The following is a 13,435-nucleotide window of genomic DNA, read 5'->3' as shown; positions in this document are numbered from 1 at the left end:
GACTTATAGGCTATCTGCTTAAAATGCCTCGAATGCAGAAGGGAACGTGTCCGCGTGCCTCTGAATGAACTCCTTTTGTGGATGCATTCTTCATGCAACAACGTGCAGAAACACTGCAACTAAACTCTAAAAATTCACAGAGCTTTATTATAATGTTATGTATATGACAGTCCCAGTCATAGTCATTCATATTATTGCTGTTTTTCCTGCTCGCTCTGTGTACTGAAGAGATAATCACTGTACAACGAAGCGCTTTACTGCAACGTAACTCAACCAAATGCATCTTATACGAGATAAAGAATATATACACAATATACTGTATATAAACTGGCCAAAATGTTTATCACTTGTACCCTACCTGATCAAAAAAATCCAGTCCTTCACTCTGCCTGTGTCAGTTTGAGTCGTGTTAAAGATTTAAATCTCTGCCGCCAAGATGCTCCTCTGTCGGTCAAGGATTATGGAAAGTGAAACTTAAATCTATAGGGGTGGTTGGATTTATTCACACGTTAAAATATTTATTTAAAGCTTCTTTCTTTCAGATTCTTATTTACAGCATTATCATAATAGGGTATATATTAACTTATTGGGAGAAAACCGGTAGTTCTATGTGAAATCAGACATTTGAGCACCCTCATATAGCCAAAATGGCATGATCATAACACCCCGCAAATATTCGATTATGAGATTGGGAATCAAATCAGGCTCCTCCTATCGAAGCATCAAATTGTCAACTATTCGGGGTCACCCTTAGAAAAGTTATTTTAAATTGTAATAATATTTCACAATGTTTAATGTTTTTTTTTTTTTTTTAAATAAAAAATTATCACCGACCCCAAACTTTTGAACAATAATATATAGTCAAAACCTGGAGGCACACACAGAGTGAAAAATAGAAAACACATTCTTTGGCATGAAACCAGGCTGGAATTATGTATAATTCATGTTCGTAGTATAATTAAATTTTCACTTGTACAAGTACAGTACAGTGACAGGTCACTTCTAACTGCAAAACCGCCTGCATGTAAAATAAATAACAAGAAAAGCAGAGCCGAAAACACATTTGCTCTGTGGAATCTCTTAAGACGTATTGCGCAATGACGTCGACATGGCAATTAGAATGAATTTATCATCAAACCAACAGGAAATTAAACCGTCATGAAGTTTTCATGTAGAACAGAATCAAAGTGGCCTGGAAAGATCTGACATCAATATCGCATCAGACAGAAAAAGCTAAACGAGAGGCGGCTGCGGCATGTTGGGACACAGAGGGACTGCGGATTCTGCCTGGAAGCGGGCGGGAAGTGACAGCAACAGAACCCAATTCCCTCAGCTGGTGGTAGCGGGGAGGTGAGAGCCGACAGCTGGAATATGCCCTGAAAACTATGCGGAAAGTCAGAGGAAGGAGAGCATTTTAACAATTAGACAAGGTGATCGTCGGCCAGGTGTCAGGATAATCAAGTCCCGCTCACCGAGCACCTGCATTAATTCCATATCTTTGACTCCGCAATCGAATTCGGAATGTCAGCCCAAGGATTAGTAATGTTTCCCTAGTCACACAGCCTAGATGGATGTGATAGGTCAGCGCTGACCTCAAGCAGCCAATTCAAAAGCATCTACCTCGTATCGCGGGTGTCTATGCGCCAGCATTACAAATGGGATACCGGCTCCCCAAAACATTCGGGAGTGGCTCGAGAAGTTCTGCGCCATCAATCAAGACACCAAAGTCAAGATGGCTCCTGCTTCATATGGGATTATATCACGTCAGGGACACCAAAAGCTACAACTGCCATGTACACATTGTTTAGATTTAATACAGGTTGCAGTTGCTGGCGTGACTTTATATTTGTCTAAGGACAGATAAGGACACAAAATATAATGTTATTTGGCTCACCCACTAAATAAATACAGAGACTTGACATAAATGGTCCCACTAGAAACTAATTATATAATGCATCCTCTGTGTTTCCACAATGCTCTAAAAATTAGCATGCCCTGTGATGAAGTGTCTGCAGGTGTGCCCATGATAACACAGATTACACAGACTCTCCACCTTGACTCCTCATATATTATTTTACACAAACATCCTCTCACAAAGATACCTTAATTTTGTTTTCTAGAATCAATTACGGTGGTGAGGACCATCAGTGTACACATTTTTGTGCATTTGGTGATTAATCCAAGTGTATTATTCTGTTTCAGGGGCACTATCAAAGCAAGCTTTGGGATGGTGTAATGAAATGTTTTGTACAAATATACAAATATAAATATACAGTGTATATTTCAAAATACACAGTATTATATTTTACTATTGTTAACTAAAGGTCTAAAGGTAAAAACATTAATAATCATTTTAGTTGCTTGAAATCAATTTGAAAAAACTGAAATAAAATAGAACATAGTAAAACTTATTTTATTATAGTTGCCATTCAACATTTCTCATTTTCATTTCTTTTAACTGAAATAAAAAGTAATTACATATTTTTAGAAAATTAAAATCAAACACAACAAAATTATATAAGTAAAATTAAAATGAAAACAACTAATATTAGTTCAAAATATATTAATATTAACTGAATCTAGTAGAATACAGTAGTATCTCAACTATACTTGAATAGCATTGGTGTGTGTGAATATGTATGTATTTCTATAATATATAAATATGAAAATAAATTTACTATGAAATACCACAATTTAATAAACTCAATCTTTAAAACATTAAAAGGTTACATTATTAATAAATATTTAAAATATTAGATCTTGTGTATACATTTGATAATTATGCTTCCTAATAATTATTATTATCATTAAATAAAGTAAAATTATTGAAGTAAACATTTTAATGTCTTAAAGAGTCAAAAGTAAAATTTTAAATATTACCAGTAAGTAATGATAGTGATTCAAACACACAAAACAGTTCTTTCCTTGATTTTGAGTTGAGTATGACTATAAGTAATAACTTGTGGTTCAGATGTTGATTGATTAGAGTTCATTTAAAAAAAGATTCATTAGACTCATTCAAGCCAGAGAGTTTATTATTTTGAACAGATCAAGTGATTCATTCAGATTAGCTTTTCCTTCATTAAGATTCATTCAGACTGATTCAAACCAATAACTTGTGACTGATTCATTAAAAGACCTGATTTATAAGACTTGTTCATTTGTGAATCCAACTACACTGATCATACTGTATGTTTGTTTTTGAGTGAAATATGTGCAATAGAAAAATCATCAGCTTTGTGAAAAGCGGCATAGGCAATACTAGTGTAATGGCATTGTTAGAACGATGGACGCAAAACAATAGACAGAAAATATTAATTGATATTCACATCCAATTCATTAGCTGGCCAATTTATGACATCATAAATTCCTCTCACTGATTTCATCACAGCGGGGGGCTTAACATTGAGAACAGAAGGGGCTTGGCTTAGAAACTGTTTGAAATGTAAGCTCATGAATTCATTATAAACAACAACATGTGTTACTTGTAAATTATGTGTAGTCTTGTGTCAGCAGCACTGATCTGAATAGTAGTGTGTACCATTACTGTGAATGTTAAACATATAGGATTCTCAAGCTGTGTCCGCTGTAAAAATGTATGGACAGATGTTTGATGTTCTCGTCTGTGCCAAACGTTTGAGTAATCGCAGTCCGCTGCAATGAGCAGCCCATCTCATTTATTGTCCCGATAAATCTCGAGTCCGGCCTCTGCATCGGTCATCAGTCACAGCTAAAGTCTTAACTGGGGCAGGAATGACAGGGCCTTGAGGACTGGAACTACCTTTCCTCAGAACATTACGAAGAACCCATTATAAAAATCTAATTTAGTTTTTTTTTTTTTTTTAACTAAATTTCACCATTACAGTGCTTGCATATAGGTGAAATATCTAATATTCGCAACAAAATAAGCAACATTTTGTTGTTTTTAATGTGCTTTTTATTTGCCCATTAATAATAAGTAATTAAATAATGTCTCCGATGTAAATTAAAAGGGATAGTTCACACGAAATTGAAAATTCTGTCATCATTTACTCACACTCATGTTGTTCCAAACCTGTATGAATTTCTTCTGTTGAACACAACAGAAGGTATTTTGACGGTAACCATTGACTTCCATATGTATGGAACTATGAAAAAAATATTATGGAAGGCAATGGCTACCAGCAGCTGTTTGGATACTAACATTCTTCAAAATATCTTCTTTTGCGCTCGCAGAAGAAAAAAACTTGTACAGGTTTCGAACAAGTAGAGAGTGAGTAAACAATGACATAAATTTTTGTTTTTGGGCGAACTATCCCTTTTAGATACAAAGACAATATTCGAAATTCACTTCATCTCATGAACTATCCATTTCAACAAATTAACTCAAATCTTTGATTCAGATGATTTATTTGTCATCATGGTAGCATTGTAAAATTTCTGTTTGTTTCTTAAATATTCAAATTGTAATTTTACTGCATTGTGATTGGCCTTTTTTCTTAAATATATTTGCATACTGATTTGTGATTGGTCATTTTTTCCTTGTGTCAATTTTAAAGCAGTGAAAAGTGTCATTTTTGTGGGATCAGCTTCATATAAAGCTGACAAAGAACAGTTACACAGAACAAAAGCTTTTCAGCTTTTCAGAGCCTTTCCAGGTCTGATATTTCCTTCTGAAAATGCCATTTTTACATTGAAATTTTGATTAATGATAAAATATTTGTAAATTGCAGAACCACAGCTGAAAGGCACACTGAATATTTTACGTATACAAAACATAATTAGAGAGAAATCATTTTGGGTGTGATAATGGAGGTATCCAGTGATCTGTCACAATTTAGATGCCATCTGTAGCAGCAAAGAGAGATGCATGAATAGTTAGCAAGAAAATCTTCTCACAAGAATTGATTGCAGGGATTATTTTGATATTTGTTTTGCCTTTTTCTAATTTCAAACTGCCAACGTGTGGATACTCCAAATATACAGATTATAATTCAACAGATTCGATTTCCAGCATCTAGCAATAAGAGGAATTTGCAATGCAAATCTGAGTTAAGCAAAAACAAGATATTTTCATTCAGAATCAGGTACACAAAATCTTTATCAGGACAATGTCACACATTGGTCTCAGTAAGCAACTTCCATATTACTTTTGTGCCCCTTTGCCCAGAAACTCCAAGTTCAGAGAGTCCTTTGATGTATTGATTCAGAAGCATTTTGTGCACTCTGTCATAGTCTGTTTGGCATCCGTGGAGTGACAGTCTCGATGCTCAATAGCAGGAGACGAGGGACAGCTCATTAGAGACAGAGTCTGAGGGCTTACTGTGTTGTGCTGACAGGACTCTCTTCAGCTGTTGTTTGTGGATTTGTTGACTTTACTTCTTTAAAAGTGTTAAAATGTTGATGATCTGTCATGTTTCATGCATCACTGGAGGCCGGAGATCCGACGTGTTACCCGAGACAGGCAGAGAATGAGTTGGGGTGGGATCTGGGGGGGTTTTCGGAATAGTTGAGTATTTTACTGTGAAATAAAGGGTTTTAGGGGCATCATTATTACAGTATGTCAACTTGACAAATCCCTAATGCAGGACCAGACATTTATAAAATGTAACGGCTCCTAGAGCTTTCCAGCTTTTCATGTCCTTCTGTCTGACTCGGGATGCTGTTACTTTGCTTTCTGATCTGACTTGCGCTTTTCCCATAGAGCATTATCAAAAATCACATAGACCTTCAATGAAAATCTTGGAATGTAATCCAATCTATTTGTTTATACCTTCATCCATATAATTACTCATCTGTCTGTCTATCTATTTATCCACCTGTCTGTCTGTCTATTTATCCATTTATCCGCCTGTCTGCCTGTCTGTCTATTTATCCACCTGTCTGTCTGTCTGTCTGTCTGTCTGTCTGTCTGTCTATTTATCCACCTGTCTGTCTGTCTATTTATCCATTTATCCGCCTGTCTGCCTGTCTGTCTATTTATCCATTTATCCGCCTGTCTGTCTGTCTGTCTATTTATCCACCTGTCTGTCTGTCTGTCTGTCTGTCTATTTATCCATTTATCCGCCTGTCTGTCTGTCTGTCTGTCTATTTATCCACCTGTCTGTCTGTCTGTCTGTCTATTTATCCATTTATCCGCCTGTCTGTTTGTCTGTCTGTCTATTTATCCACCTGTCTGTCTGTCTGTCTATTTATCCACCTGTCTGTCTGTCTGTCTGTCTATTTATCCATTTATCCGCCTGTCTGTCTGTCTGTCTGTCTATTTATCCACCTGTCTGTCTGTCTGTCTGTCTATTTATCCATTTATCCGCCTGTCTGTTTGTCTGTCTGTCTATTTATCCACCTGTCTGTCTGTCTGTCTGTCTGTCTATTTATCCATTTATCCGCCTGTCTGTCTATTTATCCACCTGTCTGTCTGTCTGTCTGTCTATTTATCCGCCTGTCTGTCTGTCTGTCTATTTATCCACCTGTCTGTCTGTCTGTCTGTCTGTCTGTCTATTTATCCATTTATCCGCCTGTCTGTCTGTCTGTCTGTCTATTTATCCACCTGTCTGTCTGTCTGTCTATTTATCCACCTGTCTGTCTGTCTGTCTATTTATCCACCTGTCTGTCTGTCTGTCTGTCTATTTATCCGCCTGTCTGTCTGTCTGTCTGTCTATTTATCCATTTATACGCCTGTCTGTTTGTCTGTCTATTTATCCACCTGTCTGTCTGTCTGTCTGTCTATTTATCCATTTATCCATCTGTCTGTCTGTCTGTCTATTTATCCACCTGTCTGTCTGTCTATTTATCCATTTATACGCCTGTCTGTTTGTCTGTCTATTTATCCATTTATCCGCCTGTCTGTCTGTCTGTCTGTCTGTGTAACCATATACCTATTCATCCATCCAGCTACAGTATGTTCAATGAAAACCTTGGAATGTAATCCAGTCTATTTGTTTATACCTCCATCCATCTATTAATTACTCGTCTGTCTGTCTGTCTATCTATCTATCTATCTATCTATCTATCTATCTATCTATCTATCTATCTATCTATCTATCTATCTATCTATCTATCTATCTATCTATCTATCTATCTGAAAAACTACATATAAGACTAGCGTTGAATAGCATGCTACTCTTAAAGCATAGATAAGAGCACCAATGGCTGGAACCTACGGTTTTGTGAATTATGCCTACAGAATGAAGATGTACCGAATTTGCATGAAAGGCTCTTTTATTTGTCGTTATGGCCCAGGGCATAACAGTGAATACTAATGCTGGAGATTAGTAGCGGAAGCTAGTCCCTAGAGTAGACGCTGTGAGGGAAACATTCACTACATGACAAACTACCGAGTTTGGAAGGGATCTCAACAACTATTTTTTACCTTAAAGAACGTGCCTTTTCCTTTGGTGAGAATGACATTTCGCCTCCATTTGTACCTACTTGTTCTCCAAACACTTTGTTAGCCTTCCTCCAAACGTACAAATGCTGCCACCCTGATATTTATGTACTTTTGCTTTCCTGGATTATATTTCACTCTAATTATCATTTTCTCTACCTTACAAATATACTCTTTCTCTCTCTCTCTCTCTTTCATTTTCTCTCAGTTTCCCTCCCTTTTTCCCTCTCTCTAAGGGCCAATTGGGGTGTCATGGTATGCAAATGAACATGTAAGGGTGCCCTAGTTATTATAAATAGACATTTATGTTTGATTAAGTGCAAAAACAATCTTACCTCAGGAAAAAATTCTCACTGTTGGACCTCAGCGATCTGTTTCAAAGAGAAAGGCTTAGGATATTAGGCCAAGTGCTGGAGCGCTTTTCTCTCATTGCTGTTTGCCTTTGTTGCATGAAATGTCCTGATTTTACCATGTCTTGACCTCCTGAATTTTATGCATTTATGGGAATTCCTTTAAGACAAACTATGTTAGTCTATGTCATATGATGGTTTTATATTTATTAACTAAACTTAACATTCATGACATTAATACATAATGCTAAAATCATTTATTAGGTAAATTTCCTCTACTATGTAAAGTACTATTCTAAAGCAATTCTTTTGCACATCAGGTGCACCAATGAAATCATCTTAAGACACAGTTCTAGTCAATCCAGAGTAAAAAAAATGACTACACCATGATAAGCCCCACTCTAAGTTTAATTTCATATTACATAGCATGTTTCACAAATAAATATATGGCCTTGCGGAAGTGAAATAGGTTGGAAATGTAATTTCTCTTCATATTCATTTTCCTCTTCTTTTAACAGTGCACATTGTCAGGAGCAGACAATGGTGTGAGATGATGCCTTGTTTGGATGATGAAGGCTGTGACCTATTGGTAAACAGAACGGGCTGGACGTGTGCACAGCCGGGAGGCCGAGTGAAAACAACCACAGTAAGTGTCACAAAACAAAACAACTCAGGACTTGCTTGTCAAAAAGGCTGGTGTCATGAAAAATACCTCACTGGATCCCAATAATAATAAACATGTAAGCCTATCTTTGAAGAATAGTAAATATCACTGTATGTTTCCCTTACAGAGAATATAGGTTTTTAAAATGTAATTAAATTTTGTTTTTAATTAAATAAATGCTTAAAAATTTATTTTTAATTTAATAAAATCAGAGATGCCATATCAAACAACGATAGCCTGAAAGTGTATAGAAGTTTGTATGATTATGTATAGTAAATTGTAAGATATCCTAAAAAAGTTATATATTTAAATATACATTTATTTAATACTAAGTATAGTTCAAATCTATTAACATACAAATCTATTGACATATCACTAAAAGACTAAAATAATAATTAAACTTATTACTACTTGTGCACAATGCACATTTCTTAATATTATGCCAAATATGTGTTTTTATGTCACTTTTGATAAGGATTGTATGATCTTCAAATAATATTGTACTTTAATTCCAAGATATAAGTATACCTACTTGCAATCAAATATACTTCAGTATATCTTCAGTTATTTTTCACTAGGGATGTCATGCAGTTTAGCTTGTTAACCGCAAGATAACAGAGAACACTATGTTTACCATGTGTTTAATTTCATGTTTGAAGCTTCGGTTATATGCATGTATGAAGTACATAATTTTGTTGCTTAAAGGAATGGTTCACCCAAAAATGAAAATTCTGTCATCAGTTACTCACCCTCATATTGTTCTAAACCCATAAGTTTGTTTGTTTGTGTTTAACGCCATGCCAGCTTCTGTGGCTATTTTCATGGCGAGAAAATATATGGCTGAATTATATAATATATTTTTTACAATTTAATTTTTCCAAACCCAATAAGGCTTTAGAGGTTTTTGTCCCTCCTTTAAAAATTCAGGTAACCAAAAAGATCCTCTATAAAGAGAGGTTATAAAGGCGCTTTAAAACTAATTCATACTGTATGATTTTGAGCAGTTCTTGATTTAATCTTAGTTTAATCCAAGAGATACGATTACTTTATATGACTGAATTTAGGATTTTATAATGATTTATCCAATCTTAATTTGTTTTTCAAAGATTAATCAAAGTCTTATGGGTTTGGAATGACTTGAGGTGAGTAAATGATGATAGGATTTTCACTTTTGGGTGAACTATGCATTTAATTTATATACAATCAAAAAGCAATTAGCTACGGATTTCTTATTATACGGAATCAAATATCCCAAAAGGTTTCAGCCATTAGTGTCACTGGCATTGAGAGGGCTAAAATAAAGAATACATCTCCTACCTGTCTTGAATATTTGTCTACAGTACATCCTTGGTTAGGGTCCAACCAGGGAAGGATCTGGGACAACACCAAAACCTCTCAGAATGCATAACGTATCGTGTTATATGCCCTAACTACTGTGTTGTTAAATCCCACCAGGTATCCTGACGCCAGTGGGGGACGATTTTCCCAAGAGAGGCGCAACTTACGGAAGCACCTCATCATTCTCCAAAGCTACAGCCGGGCGGGGGAGGGGAGCATTCATCATAGTCCTGTTAGCCCTGTCTGTCAGTCTCTCCATTAGTCCTTCAGTCTCATAAGATAAGGGGTGAGGACCTCTCGTCATGGAGTTTACGTGGACCATGAGGAACGGATCCCCCTGTGCTGTCAATCAAAGCTGGAACCGGCCAATGTTTTGTTTGCGGACGCAAAAACTGGCAATATCGGTTGCAGGATAGTTTGCAACCTGGATCGTGAAACATGTATGGATCTATCAAAATTTTACAGACCAAAGAAATACGGGCAAATTTCTGTGGAAGGATTTTCAATATGAACGCCAATACACACATCAGCTGCTTCAGATGCTTCAGCTTTCACAAACGCAAGCAAAAACACACATACCTGAGCTTTGTGAGGAGTTTTTCCAACCTAGCACACGCAAAATGAACAACAAAGACGTTTGCGACAAAACTGTTGACTTTCCTTTGATTGTAGGTCTTCTGCCATTGTTGTGAATTGGACTGAAATCTGTCAGGATTTGGAAACGTAGCGAACGTGGCAGGGGATTTGTTGAACCGAACATTATCTACCTGACCTGAAGAGACTAGCGCAGACTTGCGCTTCGGGAGAGACCATCCTATGTATTTTCAGAGTCATAAAGTTATATATATATATTTAACAGTTTTATATGATGTACCTTTGTAGCGAACCTTATTTAACACTGACAATGTGATCCTATTCATAAAGGGTGAATTCAAAACAGTCATGTCCTGGAAAGTTATTCACTTGCTTTCTTCGCAAATGAACATAGAAAGGAAAATAGTGTACTTGTGTATTTGTGAGTAAATTTTTGTTTTGTATCAACATTCGACAATATACACACACAAAGCAACTGTAACCCACCTTGACAAGGTTATATACATCAGTATACGGCTATGGGTCAAATGTGTTTTACCGCAGAGATTGTACACTGGCAAATTCATCTTATAAAAACTGTTTATGTGTCAGTCCTTCTGTGATATCTGTCATATCGAGACGGTCACCCCATTAAGATAATGGCCCTTATGAGATAATGGCCCGTCCGCCACAACGAGCACCGTGTCCTGTGTGGTTTCTCTTAGACCATTACTCTGCCCTTGTTGGCCCCACTCCTCCTCTCTCAGCGCCGAGCCAGTGGAGGAATGCTGCTGTCAGCCAGGCTTCAAGCTTCATTTAACATCACTAACAGCCTGCATTACACACGGCGTCTCTCAGCTACAGCCGCAGTGCCCCACAATATCACCCCCCTCACGGCCCGGCCCAAAAGTAGCCGGAGTGTTTATGAGGGTTTGAAGGAGAATGATGTTGGCTTTATTGAGGCTTTTAATAAGACTTTAACAACTTGCATTAATCATTTACTTCAGTTGTAGGTCGAAAAAAGTGTCCCTTCATACTTAAACCTGAAGTTAAATATGCTAAGATGCTAAAATACATTCTTCTACTTCCGTTTAATATGCAGAGAGACGGAGACGGTGTTTTCAAAACATTTTTCTGTTTAAGAATCCTGACCCCGCAACGGTGGCTCGACCAATGATGTGAGTTTGGGTGGAGCTATTTGTTTGATTGCTGTTGGCTTTTATTGTCACTATTTAGAACATAACTTCAAAATCAGTAAATGAGCACCATAATATGAAACAATACTTAATGCCATATTTAAACTAAAGTGTGTTTTTTATACACTAATCTTCGTGGCATTTTCAATTCATTTTTGTTGCTTGAGAATCCTGACCTGCCTAACATAGCAACACCAGCTCAACCAATGGGGTGAGTTTGGGGCGGAGCTTTCTGTTGATCAATAGCAAAGAGTGCTCAGGAAATCTTGTTTGAATGCTGCTGGTTGTCTTGATTTTGAGAAGGTCTTAAAAACTTATAACTGAAGTAAATGACTAATATATGGTACCGTTCAAAAGGTTGGTGTCAGTAAGATTTTATTTTATTATTTCTATTTTTAAGAATTAACACTTTTGTTCAGCAAGGATGCATTAAATTGATCTAAAGTGACAAAGACATTTGTTTCAACTATTTGCATTACAAGAATAGATGACATGACACTTCAAAATGTGTTCAAACAGAAAACGGTTATTTCAGATTGCAATAACATTTCAAAATTTTACTGTTTTTACTGGATTTTTGATCAAATAAATGCAGCCTCCGTGAAAAAAACATTAAAAACCCTTACCAAACTTTTGAATATAGTGTAGGCAACACTTGTGTAATTTTGTCAATATTAAATACTTCTATGCCAGCTCAATAAATTGAGACACCTAGAAATATCTGTAGGCCGACTTCCATAAAATTGTAAACAATGTAAAAATCCTGATCAGCTCTCCATGATAACATTGGCTCAATTAATGCGTGTTCAGAAAACCTGTTTGAAAACAGACCTTATTTTTGCAGCTCTGTTTGGTTTGATCTTCTACTGCCTGTAGTTTTTACAGTGAGTGCTACTGTAGATTATGGGTTTAATCTGTGGCATAATTTGATTAATCCTGTTTAAAAAACGAGCCATTTTATATTCAGCAGTAAGTGTTGTACAGTCATCTTTTTTGGTCATTTTGCTGATATCTATTTTATCCACTGAAAATGTCATTGCGAACAATTAGCCCTTCTAAGACAACCTGCAAGGAAGGCGGCGGCATGGCACGAAGATGATTGGCTAAGGTAAAAAGGCTCCCTTGAGTTCATAATCAGGGTTTGACATGTCGCACTGAACCATCTCAAATTCCCATACAAATCTTACCGGCTTGGCTCACTCATCCATGGACTAAATGAGAAAAATTACAGACTTTGCCAGTTCCCTTAAAATCCCATTTACATTCTGTCAGCTCCTATTAAGGACGAAGATCGTGACAATGGGCAAAAATATGCACGGGAGAGAAATCCAGCCCCAGTCCATCACGGTAATTCCGACCCTGCTTACCAAGGCGCCACTTGATTTCTCCTCAATTTGGGCTTCCCTTCCCGCAAGCTGCACACTAAACAGGCCCTGATAAGCACCCTGCCTGAAAACCAGCTTTAACAATATCATACAATTACGAGCACCAGTAACAGTATCAGCCGTAGATTAGAGGTACTAAATGCTGAGCTATGAATAAATTAGCCACAGTTTTTCGCCTAGGCGGAAAAACCCGAAAAAGAATGAAAGGACAACAAGGCAGGCGCTTTGATTTTCGTAGCTCTGCGCCTCAGCTGATAGTTTTCTCCAAATAATTTTGAATGACACAGATTATAATAGATTTCCGAAATAATCCGGATTATCGCAGTCATTACAGCCACATTTGATCAACGAAAAAAGTCTTTCTGCGGTCACACATCATTATGCGCGTTATGGCTCAAAGCGGGTGGCGATCTTATTTCAATTAAAAATTGGCATGCCTATCAACGTGATGCCTCTGTTTACTGAACTCTTTAGACAAAGACGTCATCTGCAATTCAAATGATTTTAATCAGTAGACAGAGAGGCACAACATTGATAGGATTGCTTCATTCGTTTAGCAAAATGTC

General features: G+C 36.7%; 1 protein-coding gene across 1 annotated transcript in view; it reads left to right on the top strand.

Annotated features, from left to right (window-relative positions):
* Positions 1 to 13,062, top strand: part of LOC306868597 (chemokine-like protein TAFA-5) — a gene marked incomplete at its 5' end in the record, with an annotated part of 46,505 nt that extends 33,443 nt beyond the window's left edge. The window contains 2 exons of the mRNA XM_079414849.1: positions 8,232 to 8,359; positions 9,833 to 13,062. Of these exons, the coding sequence (XP_079270975.1) occupies positions 8,232 to 8,359; positions 9,833 to 9,841 (137 nt within the window). The 3' untranslated portion in view covers positions 9,842 to 13,062. The remainder of the gene's footprint in view (positions 1 to 8,231; positions 8,360 to 9,832) is intronic.
* Positions 13,063 to 13,435: the final 373 nt, after the last annotated feature.

Source organism: Barbus barbus (genome assembly GCF_936440315.1).
Source record: "Barbus barbus genome assembly, chromosome: 50".
Classification (NCBI taxonomy): domain Eukaryota; kingdom Metazoa; phylum Chordata; class Actinopteri; order Cypriniformes; family Cyprinidae; genus Barbus; species Barbus barbus.
This window is presented reverse-complemented; position numbering and strand designations above follow the sequence as displayed.